This window comes from Hevea brasiliensis, chromosome 12, assembly GCF_030052815.1.
Source record: "Hevea brasiliensis isolate MT/VB/25A 57/8 chromosome 12, ASM3005281v1, whole genome shotgun sequence".
Classification (NCBI taxonomy): domain Eukaryota; kingdom Viridiplantae; phylum Streptophyta; class Magnoliopsida; order Malpighiales; family Euphorbiaceae; genus Hevea; species Hevea brasiliensis.
Genome location: NC_079504.1, coordinates 23821665 through 23847059, shown reverse-complemented (window position 1 = coordinate 23847059; position 25395 = coordinate 23821665). Strand labels below are relative to the sequence as shown.

General features: G+C 31.5%; 2 protein-coding genes and 1 pseudogene across 3 annotated transcripts; 2 read left to right on the top strand and 1 right to left on the bottom strand.

Moving 5' to 3' along the window:
• Window positions 1-3511: 3511 nt before the first annotated feature.
• LOC110672743 (aspartic proteinase-like protein 1) lies at window positions 3512-7452 on the top strand (annotated as a pseudogene).
• A 6266-nt stretch (window positions 7453-13718) lies between these two features.
• LOC110669214 (heavy metal-associated isoprenylated plant protein 24) lies at window positions 13719-15154 on the top strand. Its single transcript, XM_021830743.2, has 2 exons — window positions 13719-14503; window positions 14600-15154. Exons 1-2 carry the CDS (start codon window positions 14347-14349, stop codon window positions 14893-14895), a joined length of 453 nt encoding a protein of 150 aa, XP_021686435.1. The 5' UTR covers window positions 13719-14346; the 3' UTR covers window positions 14896-15154.
• A 3340-nt stretch (window positions 15155-18494) lies between these two features.
• LOC110669295 (low affinity sulfate transporter 3) lies at window positions 18495-22221 on the bottom strand. 2 transcript variants are annotated; one of them, XM_021830882.2, is made up of 12 exons: window positions 21859-22221; window positions 21708-21756; window positions 21410-21617; window positions 21129-21303; window positions 20836-20901; window positions 20513-20743; window positions 20294-20420; window positions 19909-20195; window positions 19308-19501; window positions 19134-19219; window positions 18963-19039; window positions 18495-18858 (listed from the first exon to the last, which is right to left on the bottom strand). In XM_021830882.2, the coding sequence occupies exons 1-12, from the start codon at window positions 22180-22182 to the stop codon at window positions 18706-18708; spliced, it is 1977 nt and encodes a 658-aa protein (XP_021686574.2). In that variant the 5' UTR covers window positions 22183-22221; the 3' UTR covers window positions 18495-18705. The 2 variants fall into 2 exon arrangements, with proteins under 2 accessions (XP_021686574.2, XP_021686575.2); XM_021830883.2 differs by having other exon boundaries at window positions 19308-19480.
• Window positions 22222-25395: the final 3174 nt, after the last annotated feature.

Sequence of the window (25395 nt, the reverse complement as noted above, 5' to 3'; positions counted from 1 at the left end):
TACATGAGTTCACATAACTGGTAATAATCGAATGTACTAATATCTTGCTCTATCTGATGAAGATACCCATTGTTATCAAATGAACAGGGCTCCATGTCCAAAAGCCAAGACTCCAGCTCTCCAGCTGCTGACAAATCCATATGTGGGTTCTCTGATGCATCAACTGCTGCAATAGTAGCATTAGCATCCTCATATACTTGGTTCCGTGACTGATTTATTTCTTCATCTTTTAGAACCAGTTGGTTCCAAGAATCCAATGAATCAATAGATGCATCGAAAGACGACACCTCCATGCAGCTTTCTTGGTCTCCTGGTATTTGAAAATCTTCTTGTTTGTTTATTTCAGGATTAGGAATATCACAAGGTAGAGGTGGAACTGTGCTTACTATTGCGTTATTACCCGTTAGCTCTTGCACAAGCTTCTTGAAGTTTGAGGCATCTGTGATGTAAACTTTGGGTCTTAACACTTTTATTAAATTACTTCTGAATTGTTGCTGCTTCTGCTTCTGCTTCTGCTTCTGCTTCTCAATGTTCTTGCAAATTCCTGACAATGATGCTTTGCTAATTACTTTCTTGCCCATATTATCAAATATTTTTGTACTTAATTCTCCTGATCACACCTTTTAATTTGCCTGTAAGTTCATCTTGTAGGACTCTATATATATATATATAATGGTGGAAGTAATTAATAATCAAGTCAGAATAGATATCAAGCAAAAGATGCCTTCAAATGATCTGTTAAAATTAGTTTTCCAAATTAGATGCTGATGATGTTGATTGTAGGATTGGAGTTTCTTAATATATATATAGGAATAGGGGTCTAAATTCTAATTCAAATTTTTCTTATTTTCAAAGAATAATTAACAATTGACTGTAACAATTGATTTGAGATTATGCTAAGGCTTGTTGTTACATGAAATTTGTTGAAGTTAGTCAATGATATTATATATGTTGCTTTCAAAGAGAAAAAAAATAATGGGTGCAATTAAATATTATAATACATATGCAGCCATGTATTCAATTATTTATATTTAATTGATTGCTTCTTTTGTTCATATATGTAATACATAGCAACCTTGCTATAAATTAATTAGTTTAATTCTTTAATAGTAAGATATTATGTAATATGATAGACTAATTTTCGCATATTTAATTTATTTCAAGTTTATTTAAGAATTTGATTTTTAATAAATTATTTTTACATAGTTCAAATATAATAATAATAATTTTAATATTATGTTAATATTTAAAGAAAATAATTTAAAATTATATAACAAAGTAAATAATTAAATAATTTTAAACCTCATAAACTTAAAGTTTTTGTTTCGAAGTAAATGTCTGTTATATTTAATACTTTCTTTTATAATTTATAAAATCAGATTTTTTTTATCCTTAAAAATAAAAAACTCTTCAACAAACTCAATTTTTTAATTATTTTTTTTTAAATAAAAATATCTGTGAAGCTTTCTCTTTTTTGTTATTTAAATTTATATTAAACTATAGAATTCTATTTATACATGAAAATAGAATCATAATAAATTAATAAGTAATCATATATAAAATCGAGTAACATATTGTAAGATAATAACATTTCATGAAATTTTGTTTAATATTTATCTGTTATTAATATATATAATATAGTACAAAAGTTTAACATATCATATTGATTTAGTGAATTTCATTCTACATAAGTATGAAAAAAAATTTTAATTATTTTTTAATGCATATTGAAAATTTTGTTTTAAGTTATAAAATATAAGCTGTGATAAATAATTATATGTATTTATTTATAAAAAATAACTATAATTATATTGAAATTTTTGTTTTAAGTTTAACATTATTGTTGCAATTGTGTTTATTTAATATTTTTTTATTAATTATTAAGTACTATTATATTTCAAAAAATTCTTTAAATATTAACTTATTAATATAAATTAAAATTTTAATTTTATTATAAATTATATTTCACAAGTAATTTAAATTAAATCACAACTTTTTAAGACATTCCCCTCATCTATTACAATATAGATGGCTAGAGATTGGCATAATAATCACAAAAGCACAGGAATTCTGATTTTATAAAATTTTATTTGAATTAATTATATCATATTATATTTTAATTTGAATTTAATTAATTTTATGTAATATATATTTATGGAAAGAATTTTGTGTAAATTTTTTTGTCATCGTTTTCTCCATTGTCTTTAATCTTATAGCATAAAAATCAAATTTTATCAATAATTAATTCAACAACTGTTTTTTTTATATTTTTAAATTATCTTTATTAATTTAATATTATACAACACTATGAAATTTTTTAATTCATCTCTTTTTCTAATTTATTTTTTTTCTTTATCTTTTTTTTAATTTATTTTTTTCCAAGATTAATATGTTAATATGAAGGAGAAATATAAAATTAATTATTCCAATAAATTCACTTAAAAACATAAAAAGAATGAAACATTAAAATAATGGTATTTTGAAAATGTTATATATAATCTTATACCAAATATATATAAAAAAATTTTGATCAATATAATGAGATAATAAATAAATAATGTAATATAAAAATTTACTTTTATATAATTATATTTTTACTAATATTTTATTATATTATTTAGGAGATTAAAATATTAATTATAACGAAAAAAATATATATATAAAAAATCTTCTTTTAAAAGGGTAGAATTATACCATCACTCATGATAAATGTAATAAAATTATTTGATATTAACAGGGGTAAGCACTTTTCAGTTTGAACTGAATGAACTGAATCGAACAGTTTTAATTTAATAATTTAGTTTAATTTTTAAGATAATTCAATTCGATTAGTTTTACATTTTAAGAATTTAAGTTGTTTCGGTTTAATTCGATTTTAAAGAAAAAAAAATAATTGAATCGAATCGAACCAAATTACTTTATTAATTTTTAAATTGATTTATTTTTATAGAGAATTTATGAATTATATATAATTATATATATATAAATTATTTAATTTTATTAATTAATAGTTATTAGGTCCAAATCAAAATCAAATTAAATAACTTAAAAATTAAATCCAAATTAAAAAATTAATTCAAACTCAAAAATTAATAAATTTAAATCTAAAAGGATCAAAATAAAATAATTTTACTCGATTTAATTTTTAAAATATAATAATTTAATTAATTTTATTTTAATAATTTATTTTGATTTAAATTGAATGTGATATTAAAAATATTAATACGTATTAAAATTTTGAGTTAATATTAATATATAATTATAAAAAATATCATATATAGAGAAAATTTATTTTACAATTCTGCGGCATTTGAAGATATGGAAAATTTAATTATACACATAAAATAAAACGATTCTACGTGTGCTCCCATGGTCAACAGGTGTCGCTCTTTCGCCTCGCCTGCTTTATCTCCACCAATCATCATTAACCTTTTTTTCAATTTTTAATTTTTTTACTTTGACTTTTCTTCTTCACCATAAACTCCATTGGGCATTTGTTTATATGAACCCCACTCTGAAATTCAAAATGCTCCGCCTAAGCTTATCTCCTGCCTTCCACTTTTCCGCTACTCGACGCCTTCACAAGGCTGAAACAAACAACCATTATTGGACTTGCTGCGCACTTTAACACTCCCGCCTTTGTTAACTTAAAAAGCAGAGCTCTCTTTCTCTCTCTCTCTCTCTCTCGTGCGCGCGATGGTGGCAAATCGTGTGCTTGCTTTGGTGTTGACGGTGGTTTGTTTTTGCTTTCTGTTTGATGGTTCGACTGGAGTCGATGGACTTACATTCTCTTCGAACCTGATTCATCGTTTCTCTGATAAGGCCAAAGTGCTGTGGATTTCCGGGAATCGCAATTTCAGTCTCGATTCCTGGCTCAAGAGGAATAGCTTTGAGTATTTGCAGTTATTGCTTGGAAGTGACTTGAAGGCCAAATAATGAAGCTTGGTTCTCAGAATCAGTTGCTGTCTCCAGCGCGGGGAAGCGAGACTCTCTTCTTCGGAAATGAGCTTGACTGGTTTCTGCAGTTTGAGCTCTGTTTGGTTGCCGAGAAAATAAAAGAAAATGTGAAATTTTATTTATTTAGTATTATTTTTTGCAGGTTACATTACACATGGATTGGTATAGGGACACCAAACGCATCATTTCTTGTTGCATTGGATGCTGGTAGCAATCTGCTGTGGGTCCTCTGTGATTGCATGCGATGCGCCCCCCTGTCTGCTAGTTACTACACTTCTTTGGTATGCAAATTGCTAACAGTTTCCCATCTTCTTTTTCTCTTTTCTCTAACTAATGTGTTCCTTTTAAAAAAAACAAAAAAATCTTCCCATCTAAAATACATGTAATTATTTTAAGAAGGATTAAAAATTGAAATGTAGTATTAATTTGAAGTGAACTAGACCAGTATAGTAGTTCAGACTAAGAATTGGATAGTAGGTTTAGCGTTTAATTTCTAATGATTGATTTGCAGGTGCTCCCTCGTATTTGGGGCATCTAATTATGCAGGATAGAGATTTAAGCGAGTATAGCCCATCTTTATCCAGCACAAACAAGCACCATTCTTGCAGCCATCAGCGATGCGAATTGGGTCCCACCTGCAAAAATCTCAAGGAGCCCTGCCTTTACATTGCTAACTATGACGACGCTGGAAATACTTCAAGTTCTGGATTTTTGGTCGAAGACAAACAACATTTGACTTCAGTTAGCGATAACGCAACCCGAGGAGGGGTGCAAGCTTCGGTTATTTTAGTGTTTTTATAACATTCTTACCTTGTATTTTTTGCTTTTTTTCTTGCTCTCATGCTCTGTTTTGCTTCATGTTTTGGTTCTTACTCATATTCTTTTTTTCCTTTGATACAGCTGGGGTAGAAAGCAAAGTGGTGGCTATTTGGATGGAGCTGCTCCTGATGGTGTTATCTGACTAGGACCTGGCGACATTTCTGTTCGAAATTTGCTTGCAAAAGCTGGATTAATTCGGAAATCTTTCTCGCTCTGCTTTGATGAGAATGATTCTGGGAGAATTTTGTTTGGTGACCAAGGGCATGCCTCCCAAAAATGAACACCATCTGTGCCTATACAGAGAGATTAGTATGGCATCTGTATATTCCTTTTAAAGTTGTTTGCTTGTATTTTGCCAAAGCGTTTGTCTTGAGTGGTCTTCAGACACTCTTACCGAGTATTTTTCCCTTCTGTGCATAACGTAATTAGTTTGTTTATTTTTTCAGTGTTAGTTATTTTGTCGAGGTGGAGTCTTATTGTGTTGGCAATTCTTGTCTTAAGCAATCTGGATTCAAAGTTTTGGTTGACAGTGGTGCATCTTTCACGTTTCTTCCAGCTGAAGTTTGTAATAAAATTGTGTTGGAGGTGCATATTTGAGTCTCCATTTTTTACCATGTTAACTAAGAGATTTTTTTTGTTATATGGCCTGAGAAGTATGCTTGCTGATTCCAGTTTGATAATCAAGTGAATGCACAAAGAATTAGCTTCCAGGGAGGCCCATGGAATTATTGTTATACCTCCAGGTTGGATTGTAGTCTTGGAGAGGTTTGGAAGTCCCTTTTCTTTTTCTATCTATAACAAATTTTCTGCTACTTTTCCTTGGAACAGTTCACGGAAGTTGGGTAATATTCCTGCCGTGCGACTCCACTTCCTAATGAACCAAAGTATTCTGGTTCATAATCCCTCATATTCCATTTCCTAGAATCAGTTATGGGATCCTATTTTCAACTTTCTTCATTTGTATGTAAATTTTGTGAGACTATAACCCAAACCCAGGAATTTTGTGAGGCAAATTGAAAAAAAGAAGAAGTCTTATTAAGGAACAAATGTATTGGATTATGTGTTGTGTGCATGGAGTTCAATGATCTGCATGCAATACATGACCGGATTCATTGAAATTTCTGAAGTGATTGGAAAGGAACTTTAAGGGGTTTTTTTCAATTACAAAGAAATTGAGCTGACCAACCCATCTTCTAACCTAGTTCAGACTGCAGAATCCCACATGTATTATATGTGCTATTTGTTAAGTTCTAGGCTCACTTTTTGACTATTTAAACTTGGGATTTCAAATTGGAAGTCCTAAATAAGTCTAGATCTCATTAGAATGGGAGTTGGAGTTTTTATGTGATGGGAAAGGGTTATGTGTAGTTCAAACCATGGTATGCCTTCTAATAACAAACATAAAAAGAACTTCTTTCCTCTATTAAACATTTGTTATGCTGATGGAAGCGATACATTGTGGGATGCTTCCAACAAATTGGCTGTATTTCAGTCGGTTACATGTATGATCAGAAATTCAGAATATATTTCAAGTGTTTTAGCTTGCAAGTTACTTTTTTCCCTTAGCATTTGTAGGGTAACTAGACATAAAAAACTTAAAAACCACATTGTTTCAAGAAATATTAATTATCTGGACTTCTATGGCGCAGAAATTCACCATGTTCTGTCTAGCTCTTCATCCAACGGATCTCAATTATGGTATTATTGGACGTGAGTAGTCCTCTGCCTTAGAGCTTTGCATACATGTTGTTTTCACACTTTCTATTCTGACACTGATAAGCAAGTAAATTGCAGAAAACTTCATGACGGGTAATCGTGTAGTTTTTGATATGGAGAACTTGAAATTGGGTTGGTCTAATTCAAATTGTAAGTATTTGTGCTTTTATGTTATTTGGATTCTCGGAAATATAGATGATTTTGCTTATTATTTGAGGTTCTAATTTTTTCTAAATAGATTGAATCGTAGCTTCGTATTTTCTTTCTTGGTTCAAATGCTTGTGAAGAATTTGTATGAATACTAGAATCAACTTCCGTTTAGAGGAGATTCTGGTAGAAATTTTATACATACTTATCCTGTTTATGAGGAATTGCTTTCTTGGTTCACAATTTGTTTTAACTGGCAGATTTGAAACCGGTTTTATAATTGTGTCATGTGTGCAGGTCAAGATATAAGTGATAATACAGAAGTAAATCTTGCACCGCCTCCAAATGCTAAATCACCAAATCCATTGCCAACTAATGAGCAACATAGCATCCCTAATAAGCATGCAGTTGCACCTGCTGTTGCTAGAAGGGCTTCCTCAAAAGCATCCCAGCATATTCCCTCCCTGCTCCATTTATCGAGTTCATTGGCATTGCAACCGCATATTGGTCTCTGTGTTTTATGGATCTAATATTCTCTCTGGCTGGCCCACTCAATTCTGCTTGTAAATCCTGTCTGTCCCTGTCAAGCTCTTCCAACTTCCAGAGATTTTCAGCTTTTTGAAGATCATTCTATTGATTGGGGTTGGTAGAGAAGTTTATCTTCTTCAAGTAGCTGGTTCATTTTGCTGCTAACTTTTGGTTTGCATGGTATTTATAGTACAATAGTTGTTGGTAGGTTTCTAAGATTTTATATACTTTTGCACTCGGCAGATTACCCGTTTTATATAAGAGGACAAAGTTTGGGAGGAAAAATTTGAATCATCGAATATAATCAAATCAGATCCAATCAGATGAATTAAAAGTGCAGGGTGCATGCCAAACAACTCTGGAAAAGCATCCTTTTCAAGGGGGCAAATTAAGCTTAATGATATCACAGAGAAAATGAATTGAGTCTAGCTCAATTTCAAAAATTAGTTCAAGAGGAAAATGTTTGTTAACATAAATTTTTTATTCTAAACTAATGTGAGATAGCAGGTATGGTAGAAATAACTTCTGGCAATCTGTTGAGGCTTGAGAAGATACGTGCACGCAGCCGGCATTCTCCTCCATTTCTGCATCTGATTTGAGCAAAAGTTGGTAGCTAGCTAGGCTGCTAACTACAAGTAATCAAAAGTTGTATGATTGATGTATTTTTGGTGGGTGGATGTCCTCCTCACTGCCCTTTTTCAAAGTTCAATGCCTAATTAATTAGAAGTTGTGTTCCAAGGAAGAAATGAATCTCCTTTTTGTAACAGTGGTGTTTTGGGCACGGACCTATTGCTATTTGGCTATATTCTTCACCACAAAAGGAGTAAAAAGTAAAATAACAAAAGGAAAAGGAATCAAGAAACCATTTGTCGCTTCGCTTGAGTTTTGACATTTCAGTCGCTGACCCTATAATCCTCGGCTTGTAAATTAAAGATCAAATTTCACTAATTATTATATTCTTTCTCAATTTTTTTTTTAAACTGAACAGGAATATCTATATGGTAGACCATTGATATGATCAGTGAATAGTATAGAAATGATGGAGATGGTGAGCAGACGTAACAGTAGGGCGTAGAGTTGTATAATTACAGTAAGGGTCCCTATCTGTGGACGTGTCCCGACTCCGGTGAGACGGAAACTGTCCAGGGACTGGGTCAACACTTTCGAAAGCTACTTTGACGGTGGCGCATAAAATTGTTGTAATGTGTGGTAACGGTTTGGTTTGGGATTTATTTAAAAATTAGAATGGAATTAAAATTTTATAATAATTTTAATTTGATTTTTCATTATTTTGATTATAATTTAATATGATTTTTAATTTTTTTATTCGACTTTTTATTTTTGAAATAGTTTTATATAATTATTTTTTAAAAAAGTTACATTTGAATTAATATTTAAATTTTGAATTAGATTATTAATATATAATATATTATATGATATACTTTTAATTATTTCTAAATTATATATTCTTTACTATATGGTGTATATATAATTTAGACTTGAATATATTAAATGATTCAATAGTATAAGCATATTATAATATACATTTTAACTATTTATTAATTATTTAATATTAAAATATAAGGTATAAATATAATTATGAATTAGCATATATATAATATAATAGCATATTTATAATTAAGAATTATAAGGTAATTTAATATATTTATAACGTAAATTATTAAGAAAATATAGAGAAATAAAATATAATATTAAAATGTATTTAGTTGTTATATATACAAATATATATGTAAAATTATATGAAAAGTATATAGTACACCTAAAAAAATAGAAAAACATATATATTAGCTATTTTTTTTCAATCTAATTTATATATGATTAATGATTTTAATTAACATATTATTTTTAATCATTAAGAACACAAGATAGGCATAAAAAACAATAAAAAATATCATAGAAAGAGATCAATTAGGAAGGAACAGGATAGGAGGAGAATCAGGGTTGGTACTTGGAATGCTGAATCGCTTACAGGAAAATTAATGGAGCTTATGGATATCTTAGAAAGAAGAAGGGTGAATATTGCTTGCATTCAAGATACTAAATGGGTAGGAGAGAAAAGCAAGGAAGTGGATAATTCAAGGTACAAACTGTGGTTTACTGGAAAGGAGAGAAACAAGAACGGAGTAGCCATAATCATAGACAGGACATTGAAAGATGCTGTAATAGCTGTGAAAAGAATGGGAGATAGAATTATACTATAGAATTATACTAGTAAAGCTAGTACTAGAAGGAGAAATAATAAATATAGTTAGTTTTTATGCCCAACAAGTGGGACTAGATAGTGAGAGTAAACAAATGTTTTGAGAAGATATGGATGATCTAATGCAAAGCATACCGAATAAAGAGAATGTTTGCATGAGTGGAGATTTGAATGGACATGTAGGAAGTGATAGGCAAGGTTATGAGAATGTTCATAGAGGTTTTAGTTTTGGCAGCCAAAATGAGGAGAGAAAAAATATCGTGGATTTTGCTATGGCATATGATCTAATACTAGTAAATACCTACTTTATAAAAAGAGAATCACATTTAGTGACTTTTAAAAGTGGGCAAAATAGAAGCCAAATTGACTTCCTCTTAACCAGGAAGACAAATAGAGCTCTATACAAGGATTGCAAAGTCATTACAGAATAGTCTTTAACAAGTCAACATCGATTAGTGGTATTGGATGTCAAGTTTAGGAATAATTCAAGTAAGGTTAGAAGAAATAGTGCAGCTCGAACAAAGCGGTGGGAGTTGAAAGGAGTAAAGCAAATGAAGTTCAAAAATGACATCAAAGATTAGAGAAGCTGGATGTGAAGCATAGAAGCTGGATGTGAAAGCCAATGATATGTGGATACAAATGACATCAAAGATTAGATAAGTAGCTAAAACAGTACTTGGAGAGTCTAGAGGACATGAACCACCCTCAAAAGAGAGATGGTGGTAGAATGAGGAAATATAAAAGGCAGTGAAGAGAAAGAGGGAATATTATAAGAAATTACCTAAGTGTGATAATAATAAGGCATATGAACAATATAAGATAGCAAAGAAAGAGGCAAAAAAAAACAGTTAGTCAGGCAAGAGTATAGGCATTTGAAAAGTTATATGTGAAGCTTGGAACTACAGAAGGGGAGAAATATATTTATAGATTAGCAAGGAGGAGAGAAAAGAAATGTCAAGATCTCAATCAAGTTAGGTGCATTAAGAATAAAAAAGAAAAAGTGTTGGTGAAAGATAAAGACATTAAAGAAAGATGGAGAAATTATTTTTATGATCTCTTTAACAATAGTCAAAGTGGTAATAGCGTGAATATAGACTATAAAGCAATAGAAAAGAATGTGAATTATACTAGAATGATTAGATCTTTAGAAGTAAATGAGGTACTTAAGAGAATGAAAGTGGGTAAAGCCTATGGACCCGATGGAATACTAATTGAAGTGTGGTAATGTTTGGGAGACACGAGAGTGGCATGGTTAACTAAATTGTTTAATAAGATTCTAAAATCAAAGAAAATGCTTGATAATAGAGGATGAGTATTTTAGTACCTATTTTTAAAAATAAGAGCGACATATAGAGTTGCTCAAACTATAGGAGAATTAAACTCATGAGCCATATTATGAAATTGTGGGAGAGAGTTGTAGAACATCGACTACGTCATGACACTTCTGTCTCTCCCAATCAATTTGGCTTCATGCCCAGTTGATCAACTATGGAAGTGATCTTTCTCATTAGAAGCTTGATGGAGAAATACAGAGATGTGAAGAAAGATCTATACATGGTTTTTATTGATTTGGAGAAGGCTTATGACAGTGTTCCAAGAGATGTCTTATAGAGAGTGTTAGAACAAAAAAGAGTATCTATTAGGTACATACAAGTGTTGAAAGATATGTATGAAGGAGCAACTACTATTGTACGCATAGTAGGAGGGGACACAAGAGATTTTCCTATCTCAATTGGATCACACCAATGTTCAACTGTAAGCCCTTACCTTTTTACATTAGTTTTAGATGAATTGACGAAACATATATAAGAGAGTATCCCTTGGTACATGATATTTGCAGATGATATGGTTTTGATAAATGAGACGTGAGAAAGAGCGAATAGAAAGATAGAGCTTTGGAGAAGTACTCTAGAGTCAAAGGATTTTAAGTTAAGTAGAATGAAGACAGAATACATGCATTGCAAGTTTAGTGAAGGTCGAACTGGTGATAGGGAAAGAGTTAGTTTGAATGGAGTGGTACTGCCCCAAAGTGATCACTTTAAATATCTCAGCTCAATCCTTCAAGTAGATGAGGGATGCGAGGAGGATGTTAGTCATAAGATTAAAGCTGAATGGTTGAAGTGGAGAAGTGCCATGGGAGTTTTATGTAATCGCAAAATTCTCAATAAGTTGAAAAAAAAATTTTACCGTATAGCCATACGATCGGCCATGTTATATGGTAGTGAGTGTTGAGCACTAAAAGAGTCGTATGTATCTAAGATAAGAGTTGCGGAGATGAGAATGTTAAGGTGGATGAGTGGTTATACTAGACTAGATAAAGTCCGTAATGAGAGTATTAGAGAAAATGTAGGAGTGGTGCCAATTGAGGATAAGTTGAGAGAAGGGAGATTGAGGAGGTTTGGTCATGTGGAGCATAAGACATACGGAGGCTCTAGTTAGACAAGTAGAGTACATTAGGTTAGAGATAGAAAGAAAAGAAGGGGTAGACATAAATTGACTTGGAGGAGAGTAGTACAACATGACCTAGAAGCATTACACATTTCTAAGGATTTAACCCTAAATCGTTTAGAATGGAGAAAGAGAATCCATATAGTCGACCCCAATTTCTTGGGATAAAAGTTTAGTTGAGTTGAGTTGAGTATTATTTTTAATCATTAAACTAATTAATACTAAAAATTACAATTAATCATATATAAATTTTAAAAATGTTAATCTCAATCAAATTAATTAATACATGTGTATCATATAACAACTTATATAATTATATTATGTAGTAATTTTTAAAAAAATTAAATATTTTTTTAAAAAATATAAAAAAAAAACTTTACAAAGTAAAAAAAATAAATCATGGCCAAGATTTAAACCTTGAACCTCACCTAAACAAAAGCAATTATGCGACCAAGCTATAACTAGCTAGTATTTTACTAAATATAAATTAGAATAATTATATATGTTAACATATTTTTGAAATCTTAAAAGATAATTTTTAGTCAAACTTAAATCTTAAAATTCATAAATATTATAATAAAAATTTAACTATATATTATAATATATGTTATTAGATCTTTATTATCATTTAAAAAAATAATTGTCAATGATCGATTGATGGATCTGTTGCAAATTTGTCTCTGAAGTTCATTAGCAATAACCATAATTCGTCACTAATTCGTAATTAATTTAAAAAATTAACTTTTAGCGATGGATTTTAGTCCGTTACTAAAACTCTCGTTACTAAAATATTTGCAATGGATAAGTGAAGTATCAATAATGAATCAATTGCTAATTAATATTTTTACGATGGGAATTTTAATGTATTGCTAAATTTAATACTTGTGTTTTCTAGTATAAGTTAATGGCACATCAATCAGCGACTCCTAGAGGAAACCCACATCTTGTGTTAGAAAGAGAGCAAAATTACACAAGTCATCCTATTAATCCGTATGAGTCCACTATTTATATTTTTTTTTAGTTTAAATTAAATTTTAAATTTAATTTCTATTTAAATTATATTTTAATTTAATACTATAATATTAACAAACTTAAATTAAATTTTAAAATTGAGTTTGATTATTTAAAATATAAATGAGTTTCAGTAAAACGAATTGAAAAGTTATCAATAATTCACAAAGGACAGGGAAAAGAAATTATTTATTATCCTCCCCCATCAAAATAAAGAAAAGGAGAAAACTTCATTTTCATGGGAAGGAGTTGGGGAAAGGAAGGTGAAGGTAAAAATCAGAAAGATGGTGCTTTAAAACACTCATCTTTTAGGTTAGGTGCCACTTGTCCGAACAGCCAGACCCCATTTGTAGCTTTGTTTATTCTTTGTGATCCTCTTTTTTTTTCTACATCCCCACCGCCCAATTATGCATTCATAATAATCCGTTCCACCAAGCAATCTCACTAGTCGACAACCACTGCTAACAACACCCGGAGATCCTCGCCATTATATACTCTTTTTTTATTTGTTTTCCCTCTCCACGTGGACCCTTACTTGGCCTTAGGATTTTTTCTAGTGACCATGTGTCATTCTGGGTAAACTGATGCAATTTCATTAATTAATTTTTATAATTTTATATTTCATTTTGACAAAGGATTTTATCCCCCTACTTTTGTTACTGTTGCTAATTACTTGTTTAGTTTTATCTTTCGTGTGGCCAAAGCATTTCAACGCTGCACCTAAACGAGATAATAAAGCTTTTATTCTGCTCCTTTTAGGGCCGGACAAGCTTCAATGTGCCCGTTTCGCACTGTTATGAAAGGATAAACCTGAATTCTCTTCTTGATAATGCAATGAATTTTATAATTGCACTCGGCATTTATTAATTAAAATTTATTAAATTTAATTTTAAATGTATTTAAATTTTTTTTCCCTGAATGCCTTGTATACATATTTATGACTGAAAGTTACCCCTGAAAAAGGGAAAAAGCAAAGTGAACGAGCCTTTTTCCTTCTTTTCATGTCTGCTATACCTTGAGAAGGTAACAAGGGCATCCATTCCTTCACAAAGATATCTGGGAAGGTTCTTGCAGTGTCTAGATACAGCTACTTAATTTTTATATTTATTTATTTTTTATATATAGATTCACTCTAGATTTTATTGAGTTTTTTTATTTATTATTTTATATTTTTCTCTTCTCTGTCTGGTCACTATAAATTAATCCATGCATATACTTCAATGGCAAGCAGCTAGGCAAGATACCAAGACTAGAGTATCCAATTGTACCTCTTCTTTTATAACTCAACTACTTTTTACACTTATTTCTTGCATTTCTTTGATCTTCTCTTGCTGAAAGATAAAGAAGTGCTGATGATCTACCCCTATGCCTCTTTAAACGTAAAGGTTTAGTTCATATATTGTGAATCAGTACTTCTTCCAAGAACTTAATTGGCTGATATATCGAAACTCCATATCCATAAACATCCTGGAGTACTGTAAGCAGAAAGAAACAGAAAAATGGGAGTTGCAGGCGCTTTGGAGTACTTGTCTGACATGCTAAGCAGTGTGAAAAAGCGCAAGAAAAAGAAGCAGATACAAACTGTAGCACTCAAAGTGAGGATGGACTGTGAGGGCTGTGAACGTAAGGTCAAGAGCGTCCTCTCCGGAGTTAAAGGTATATATATATATTAAAATTGCCATTGCCTTTTCTTCATGCATGCAGCTTCAGTATTCTAATGGTTAATTACATCTTCATTCTGTGTCCTTTTAGGAGTTAAATCTGTGGATGTAGACTTGAAGCAGCAGAAGGTGACCGTGACTGGATATGTAGAGCCAAAGAAAGTGTTGAAGGCAGCTCAATCTACCAAAAAGAAGGTAGAGCCGTGGCCTTATGTCCCCTACAGTTTAGTGGCAAATCCATACGTTTCTCAGGCCTATGACAAGAAGGCTCCTCCTAATCATGTCAGAGCCGTTCCGGTCACCGCAACCATCACTGAGACCACCGTGGACGATCACTACACTAATATGTTCAGTGATGAGAACCCAAATGCTTGCTCCATCATGTAGATTATCAACAATAATTAATAACTAATTAAGCGAGATATATTTTATACAAAGTAATTAATTATAAAGGTAATCCAGGTGTGACAATGCTCCATTTTCTTTGGCAAGAAGAAAAGGCTGTTAGATTGTTTTGTGGTGGACGTGGAGGTTTATATGTGGGCAGTGTTGTTGTTGATGATGAAATAGTGTGGGCTGTTACGCGACAGCAACGTTTGTCTTAAATAATGGTGCATTTTTTTAACAGAAAATAATGTTGCATTAAGTTCTGTGATTGAAGGTTGATTCAGTAAAAAAAAGATTGAAATAATTTTATTTATTTATTAAAAAATGATAATTTTAAAAAAATTCATTTTCATTATTTTTAAATAATTTTTTATTTAAAATAAAAATTTTAATTCTTTTATAAATTAAATATAATTAAATGAAAATTTAATTGAATTTTTTTACAAATAATTAAAAAAAACCTTTATATTGGATAAGAGTTTGAATATCTTTTTAATATAATTGATTTCCATAGAAATCTCAATTTGAAATTTTATAGTTTTACCAATGATTTGATAACATTGAATTAAAAATCATCATTAGAAAAGTAAAAGTGATAATTGAAGATCTTTTCCCGACAATATATCTAACACAGACAAACACTATCTTTATAATAAGATAATTATGAGATATATAGTGCTGATAAGGTCAAGTAATCTAATCACCCAATAGTGTGAAAAATTATTGCATGTCATACCCATGTTTACCGTAATAATAATTAATTTTTTCTTGTTTGGTTTGATTTTGATTGATCAAATCATCCAACGGTGTAATTATATGCGTAGTGACACTCGAAAGGTCTGAATTTCGCGGATTTAGCATTCTAGAGAGAGATTTTCTCTTAGATCTTTCTTCCTTTTTTCGTTTCTCTGGAGTTTTCGCCGAGCTTGTCCTCCGGTGGGCTTCCTTGCCCCTCCAGGCAGGGAAGGCATTTTATCTGGCTTAATTGGTTGTAGTCCCTCTCCCTACCTCTTCCCGTTTGTTAATAGTTTTCGTGATGGGTTTTGTTGGAGGACCTTGGTTCTTCACGATGAGGGTGATTTGTAAATGGTCTGTGTTCAAAGAAGCTGTTTTGTAGTTTCTCCTTGGGATGTTGGTTTTCCTGGGCCTAAGAGCTTAGCTTGGTTTGATGGGAAGGGATTTCATGGCTATGGCATTAGAAACTCCGGGGCTTTCATAGCTTTCTCTCTTCTACAGGAAGCCGCCTTAAAGGTTATATGAGATTGAGATGACGGCGAGATCTTTTGCGTCACCCTCCCGTAAAGGCAAGCTGTGTTGCAGCATTTGATGATTATTGGAGGTCCGGTTTGTTTATGGGGTTTGGTTCAAGGGGTCTGTTGGGCCTCCTGTGGTACTCCTTCTGAACTATAAGTGTTGGAGTTCCTTCTAAATTGTTTTTTAAGTGTTGGAGTGCTTCTCATCCCTAGTTGGAGATCAATGCAGATGGTTTGGATGGCGGTGCTGAGATGGTTGGGCAGCAGCTTCATCTCTTTGGGGCCGTATATGTACTAGGCTTGTTTCTTTAGTCCTCTTAGTTTTACTCTCATGTTTCTTGCTGTTAGGCCCTTGTTCTATCTCTTGCCTTTGAGGCAATATCAATATTCCACATTTACATTTAAAAAAAAAAAAAGAAAAAAGAATTTAGGGGATCTTAATTAAATGCAGAAAAATTCGCCTATGATTTGAATATTGTATTTTTGGTGTTTTTTATTGCTCAACACACAACCCCTTAGGATTTAGACCGCTAATATATTTGAAATACATTGCTTTCAAAAAGCATATTTCCTGAAATGACAAAGTAGGAAAATATTTTTTCTTACATTGATCGGACTAATGATGGTGGCTTAAGAGAGTGTTTAGTTTAATTTATAAAATTTAGCTCATAAGTACATATAAATTATTTTAAATTTATAAAAATTTAAAATTTTAAATAGTTACGTATTTATTTAAAGTACTTATAAGTGACTGATAATTAACTGATGAGTTTAATAAAAAAAATTAATTTATAAATATATTTATTATTAAAATGAGCACTAAAATAAAGTTAGCCACCCTGTTTAATTTTTTTAGTTTATAAGCTCAGCTTATAAACTTTAAAAATATTCTAAATAAATAAATTTTTATAAATTATTTTGACTAGCTTATAAATTAAGATAAACACCTTCTAAGAGAGAAAAAGATCAGTCCCATATAAATATATTTATAAATCCTGTATATACTTTTATTTCTTTGATCCACAATATAAAAGATCTAAATAAGAAATTTTCGACTAAGAATAGTTGAATCAAAAGATAATTTTTAGAAAATATTTAGAAAATAATTTTTTAAATGAAATAAAAGATAATTTAATTAATTATTAATATATTTTTATAAAAATAAAATTATTTAATTATTTTTTTAATTATAATATATATAAAATTCAAATGTAATAGATATAAATAGAATGAGAGGATAATTTATCCGCAAATTCTTAATATTCATACATTGGTTTTGTGTAATGTTCTTTGTCAGTGCAAGCACGCTAATCAAATTAATTCATTTATTTAAGAATAACGTGAAAGAGAAGAAAATGGGATTGATTGAAAATGGTCTTCCTTAGAGTTAATTAGGGGGAAACCAATTTAATTTTATGGCCGACCATTTGACAATTTGATCAGTCTGCTAAAGTCCAAATGTTTTCCACCGATTTGGTTTCCTCTTAAATTAGATTATCTTATTTTAAATTTCCACCGACTTTTATTATTATAATATTTGCATGGTGATTAAAATACCTTACTTTAGTCATATATGTCTTCCTCATCATAGCCAATTCTAATTAATTATCAATTATTTATTGTTGACAACATTGGGCCATGATGGAATCAGAAGATTCCTATTGGCCTTCAGAGTTTTTCTTTCTGCACCTTAACTTGGGCAGCCTTCAGTACAACCTAATTGCTACTAAGTACTATAATTTGGGCCAACAGTATGGTCAGGCGAATTAGAATTAGAAATTAGACATACAAAAACATAGTTGAATCAGCTCTCACTCTCTCAATTATATCTGAAATTGTTAAAGTTTTGGATGGGAAAATATAAAAAGAATAGAAGATAACACAGATGGACAAGTTACACTTCTCTGGGGAAAAAGATCACCATCATTTCTTTAGTTATTGGCTTTGTTCTGAATGTCCATAATTAATGTTGATTCAAGTCTATGATGATCATGATCATTAATTAATTAGGTTTATGAGTTTGCAAGGCTCTGCATGCCTTCTCATCAATTATAACTTCAACATGAACTGAATTTGTATATGGGGATCCCTGCTGAAACACAATTTCTTTTGATGCCTGTTCTTACTTCTTTCATTTTACAGCCTTTTTTTTTTTAATTTTCTTCTTGCGATAGAAATTCCATTCAGTGGTCCTCACTTACTTGTTGGAAATAAAGTTGCAAATAATTTTAACAAGGCACACTAACTCTTATAAGTTCACACACATTTAAGCTGATGTTCTCTACCTAAGCTGGTTTTATTTTTTTGCTCTGGATGTTCCATGTTATGTATAGGTATGGATCAAAATCATCCCAATAATTCTTTTTTACAGTTATTTGTATCATATGGATTAACTCAATTATTTTGTTTGATTTTGGAATGTTAATATATATATATAGCCAATGTGTTGCTTTTCTGAGCCATCAAACAGCTACAAACGTGTGCTCACCATTCTTCAAAACCATGAGGTGAAATAGGCTTTTACCAAAATTTCACTAACGAAGCCCACCCAAATCCGTCAACAGTTGTTGAGACTAGTTAATTTAGTACTAATGCTTGCAGCTACGGCTTCACCAACTGTGATGAAAATACTTCCTCTTCCTATTCTATCTGCGAATTTGGCCAACTTTAGCTTGTGAATCACTTGCCATCTTGGGTTGGCTATAGCTAACTGCAAAAAAGAACAAGAAAAATATAATCTTATTCCATTTGTATGGATGTACCCAAAAGACTAAATCACTAGAAATTTTACATAATACTTCGTCATTTTCTTACCTCTGTTTCATGTGATAGCAACTTCTTGTGCAGCTCTTCTAGTGCAAGAATTCCTGCAGTGTCCACGTTTGTCACATCTGCAGTGAGGAAAATTGATTGGGCACTGAGATCAATGGAGCAGAATACATATATGGTTGGTGTTTGATCTCTTCTAAAGCTGCAAGAACTTACTGGACAAATCAAGAATTACTACTTGAATCCTTCCCTTTGTGCTTTCTTTAGATTTATCCTCTTCCTCTATCACCCATCTCGTTATCCTAAAACAAGAACATTAATTGTTAAATGAATTAACTCCTGCACCGCATTTTCTGTTTCCTTTGGGTATAAATAGCTAATGACACATACCTTTCTCTTATAAAATTGGCATTAGCAAAGCAAAGTGGGGCAGAGTTGACACGGACTATTAAAATGCCTGGAGTTTTGATGGCCATGGGATATTGATTGATGTCACAATAGGTGTCTGTTCTTGGAAGCCTTCCAAGTTCTTCTATTCCCGGTCGAATGGCGTTTAGCAATATCTTGGCAAAAGAGATAGTTACCTACATTAGTCCACCAAAAATCATGCACGATGAGAAAATTTTATTTATAGATTATAATTCATCTTTAGGACTAATTGAAATTCTAAATCCTACCACACCCATAAAGCAAGCGCTAGGTACAAAGCTGTGAAAATGACTCTGGACATTTTACAATCACCCACCCATCAGAGCCTGGGCTCAATTATCAGGTTTAATTATGAGATGGAACCCGCTAGTTTGAGTACTTCCAAATTGAGCTTGGAATATCTGGAAATCATCCGACATGTTGTTTTATTGAAAAGAAAACTTGATTATTGATAAAGTTTGGTACAAGTTGTTCTTGTTCGGGCTCATAGAAAATGCTAAGTGATTCTTGGCTAAAAGTGAAGAAGAAAAAAATTAATTAACAAATTATTTATGTGAATTACCGCAACAAGAAGACCGATTTCCACTGAAGCAAACAAGACACCAAAGAAAGCACCAATGCAGGCGAGGAAATCTAGCTTATCGACCTTCCAGATGTAGTAAGCTTCATGGATGTTAATGAGTCCAGGAAGAGCTGATAGAATGATTGAAGCAAGGATGGCAATGGGAGTGTAGTACAAGAGCCTAGTGAACAGTTCCAGTGACAAAAATACTGTAATAGCCATTACTATATTGGATATTACACTTTCGCATCCTGCACTGAAATTCACAGCAGTCCTTGAAAATGAACCTGCAGAAATCAATATATACCAGAACCAATTGGATTAATATTTGCAATATTAGTATTGATATCTTAGTTAATTAGTGGAATTGATCTGAGTAGCTCACCAGTTGCTACATAGCAGGAAGTCATAGATCCTGCAATGTTCATGAATCCCATAGCTACCATCTCTTTGTTCCCATCCAGGTGATAGCCTTTTATGGAAGCGAAAGACCGGCCAACGGCAATGGCTTCCTGAGGCAAATGTTTAAATTATATTAAGGAAACTTACCTTTCTAAGTTAAATAAAAAGCTTTGAGATAATTAGATAAATTTTGTGTGCGCACGGTAAGAGCAACAATGGCAGAAATGAGGCCAAATTTGGCTGCTTGTCCAACATGTGGTCCTTTGAATTGTAATTCATGGACTGAACTTGGATTCAAGCCTCCTTTGATGTGTTTTACAATCTTGACTCCATGCTTATCAGCTTTTGTCAAGAACACTATCAAAGTGGATAATATTACAGATATAAGAGGAGCAATGGCTGGAAACCAGAAGAGCTTCTTGTTTCTCCTGCCCTGCAAATGGAACAGGCAATTGAGGCTTACTTGATGAAACAGAAAATACTACTAAAATCTGGAAATAAAAATGGCAGTTTTGAATTACTCACAATAAACCTGGCAATTAGAAGGAAGATAAGGAATGAACATCCCAGGACGAAATTGAGAGGGCACCACTGTTATGAATGCAGAAAATGGGAGGAAGAGGGCCGTCAAATTTGTGAAAATCTACCAAATGTACCTAATTTTAACGCTAAATACTTGTTTAAAGGCCCTGATTAACATTACGAAATAAAGAAGTACTAGGAAAAGAATGAAGGAGACAAGGTTTTCTTCATGTTTCCGAGTTGTCAAAGAAAGTCCCCTGGACTGATGAACTGTTTGCTAGAGCAGCAGAACTTACCGGAAGGTCTATTGATGTGAAAACAGACTCCAGGACAGAGACTACATCAGTTTTAGTGGTGAAATGACTGATCCCAAGTAGACCTTTTAGTTGCTGAAGACCAATAACTATGGCTGCACCCCCCATAAATCCAACAATGGCAGCATGTGAAAGAAAGTCCACAAGAAATCCCAACCTGCAGATATTCTGAACTATTAGTTAGGAGTTGCAACCAGCAAAAAACCAAACGATTTCTCGAAGATAATTAAAACTTCGTTTAAAAGAATATATTTGTAGAGTACCTAAACAATCCAAATACAGCTTGGAAGATTCCAGCAAAGAAGGTAACAGTAAAAACAATATTTCTATATGCAGCAGGGTCAGTTGCAGGATCTTCTATTTTCTGAATCATGGAGGAGAGCAACATAGATACCACAGCTACAGGTCCAATGGCAATTTCTCTTGAACTCCCCATTAGAGCATAAATCAGAGGGGGAATAACACTGGTGTCTAAGTCCAAGAAATTCAACATTATGGGATAATATTAATACTCTAGATTTCTATAAGCATATCGTGATAGAATAGAATTCAGCAACTTACATAGGCCATATTGAGGATCAAGTTTTGCTAAATTAGCATATCCAATACTCTGCAGGAAAGTTGTTTGACAGAATAAAAAAAAAAAAAATACATATATCCCATTACCATATGCTGATCATTAATCGACCAGAAAACAAATATGTACATGTACCTGAGGAATGCTTAGGCTTGCAAGTGTTAAACCTGCCATTAGATCGTTTTTAAACTTAGAAACTCTGTAATTCCTACCCCAGCTAAAGATAGGAAATAGGCCTTGCAAGAATGATATTGCACGTCCGCTTGTCGTTTGCTTCGCAGTTGTGTGTCCATGGGGTAAGACAACTTCCCTTACAGAACCAATGAGATCGTGGAATACACCTGGTGGATCAGGAGAATTCAGCACCCACTGTGCCCTCTCATGCCGTCTGGTATCATGGTCGTCGTCGAGCTGCTGGAGTTCCTCTACTGTGAGGGTCTCCGTTGGCCGTGAATCCATGTAGCTTGAACTTTGAAGTATTTAGGAGAACTGCCTGAGCCAGGCTATATGCCTATATTGTGTGTCCTTTTAAGGCTAATCCTATCCAAAATTTTTACTGTTTTTAAAGAACAGTAAAAATACCATTTTATCCTTTTTAACTTATTTCTCCCTTTACCGTTCTGATTCCTCTTCTTAAAAAAAAAAAAAAAGTCATCTTTTATCATATATTCTGAAATGAATTACTATAAAGATAATGTTATGCTTTTTTTTAGATAGGTTAATCAATTCACCTTTTTAATAAATATTATTATTACCTTCTTTTATTATTAGACTTTATAGTTAAATATTTTTATTATTAAATTATATTTTATTCAATTTATTATAATAAGTAAATAATAAATAGTATATTATTAATATTAATTGATCTTAAATTAGAATATATATATATATAGATAACTAATACATAATATATGCAATGATTAAATTTTAATTTTATTTAAATTTATATTAAATATTATTAACTATTATTAGATAATAATTTTATTTACAAGATATAAACATAATATTTTATATTATTATAAAACAGAGTTTAATATATTTTAAATATAAATATTTTATTTATTAATTACATTAATATAATAAGATAAAAAATATCCCCGGAGTGTTTCAATGCTTGTTTAAGGCTAATTCTATCCAAAATGGTAAATATGAGGATTGAAAGTGAAATTTGGGGAATATTTTATTCTTTAAAAGGAAAAAAAAGGGTCCTTTTATTAAATTAATAACTTAAAAAGTAAGTAATCATTGAATTTTAACTTATTGTATAAGAATAATCTCTAAAACTGTAATTTCTTAATTATAATTAAATGAATTAAAAATACTTACTTCAATGCTTCCATTCTATAATAATAATAATAATAATAATAATAGCTTGCTTAGTGAAGAGTTGCTCCTTTAAACGAAAATCATTACAATATCTTGAGTTTTCACTCTCAAAATATGCACCAATAGATCTCCTTTCTTCCTTTGTTAAAACTTTTAATCTGTACATGTGATTATTTATTAGGTTTACCAATTGATTTAATGTTAATTTGTGCGTACATCACATTATCCCCAAGTATTACCACTAAATGGGGATTAACCCATACCTAACCAAAATCTATTTTCTACTTCCTAAGACTTCTTTTGATCATCATTTTACTATTTATATTCACCGTTTAATTTTTGTTTATTCCGTAGCAGTGGGACTTAAGCTCCCAACAGTAGTGTCATTATTGAATACTGTTTTCTGATATTTGCCCATACACTTGTCAAGATGATCGCCAACCCTTGAGATTTGTACTTCTTTTTTTCTTCCTTGCAGGCAATCATCTCCTAGCCGACTGTCTCCTATGCCAACATGCTTTGCCCAGAAACCAGAACAGCGTCCAAAAGCATGCCCACATATGGTGGGATAAATATATAAAATAGACAGAAATTCATATATTTGTGTTATCAGTTTATAATAGATCAAGTGGGTTCACTTGTCGTAGTCAATTAGCTAATCAAAATTGAACTGACCTCAAAGAGAACAACTTAGAACTCAATTCCAAATCTTTAAGTCAATAACGTGTTTAACTTTGAGATGCATTAGTAAGCTTAGTCTGATGACAAGCACATCACATAGTTTTATGTCCGCAAGCTAGTGGTAGTTACGTGTGAATCTTTTATTTTCTTATTTGCAATATATATAAATGAGTTAGCTATTGGACTAGTATATCCAAGAGAAGGATGAACATCACTAATGAAGTGAAAGGACATGAAATGTATGGAAGAAGAAGCTAAGTCTCTGCCCACTCATACACGAGGGAATATAATGTATGGAGGAGGATTTGGGATGGTGGCTTTGTGCCTCTCTGGTTCCCCTATCCTATCATTTCAATCAAAAAATCAATTGGGTTGTGATCAATTCAGAGAATAGTAGTGCTGCTGCTCCATCTAATATGAAGCATGCACCACAACCATCCTTCCATCACTTCACTTGTAAGGCCGACCCACTAACACATTAGATTCCAAAAATGTGTTTCTGCTTTTTGACCTAAATTCTTCATCATATCAACTCCTTTTGTAACCCCAGTCATTATCATTTTGAAAGACCTAGCTTATTCCTTGGCCTAGGGTACAAGTTTGCAGCTAATAATAGTTCAGAATATGCTAGAATCCGCTACAAGTTTTTCTTTTGAGAAGCTTAGATAGCTTGCAATCATCCGAATGAAATTCTTCCATTCAATAGAGCAATAAGTCCCAACGAATAAAAACAGTAGCAAAAAGACTCGCTAACAGTCCACCTTTTTTGTCGAAAAGATATAAATTCATTGAAAGGAAGGCTAATGCTACCAGTCCACCTGAAAACTTCATAAATAAACATCTTCATAACCCATATAATTAAAAGACCACCAAGCCTTCAGCAACAAACCAACAAAATTCATCAGTAAACAATCCCCGAATAAATAGTTTTTAACAAAATGAAGGCTTGGGAACAGAGGTTCGAACAACATATATATTTGCAGCTGCCAGCCCATTTTCTGCTTCTACTTCCCCGGGCCTGATCAAGAAAATTTAACATCGCATGCCAGGCCTTGCAGTCTCAGATGCCAATGTGAAATCGATTCAGGTTTTTGGATTGCGGTTGAGCGTTCGATTTTCTCCTGTAGCTTTAAAATCGACAATTATCAATATTTTACCTTTTGAAAAATTTTTATCTAGAAAATGTCTGTTATAAAAGAAGTCAATAAAATATATAAAACTCATATATTTAATAAATAAACTCTTATTATATTTTAAGTTATAATAAATTAAATTTAAACAAAATAATTCTTAAAAAATGCTATAGAAATATTATATTCTAAATTATTAAAAAATGATGAAATATGTACATAAATATATATATATTTTTTTGTTTTGTTACGTGTGAATCTGATGACATTACGATACAAATATTTTGACTCTGCTTAATTAATAACTTATGGTGATTATTAAATAATTATTTTTTTATAATTTTGTCATCCATTATTATTATTATTATTATTATTATTATTATTATTATTTAATCTCAATCATTGAAACAAAACACAATGAGTCAAGAAACTTCAAAACTATGAGCACAACTTTTTTTAACATTATTTTAATTATTAAACTAAATTATTCTATAATATGATTCATATAATAATAATTATTATTATTAGACAATAA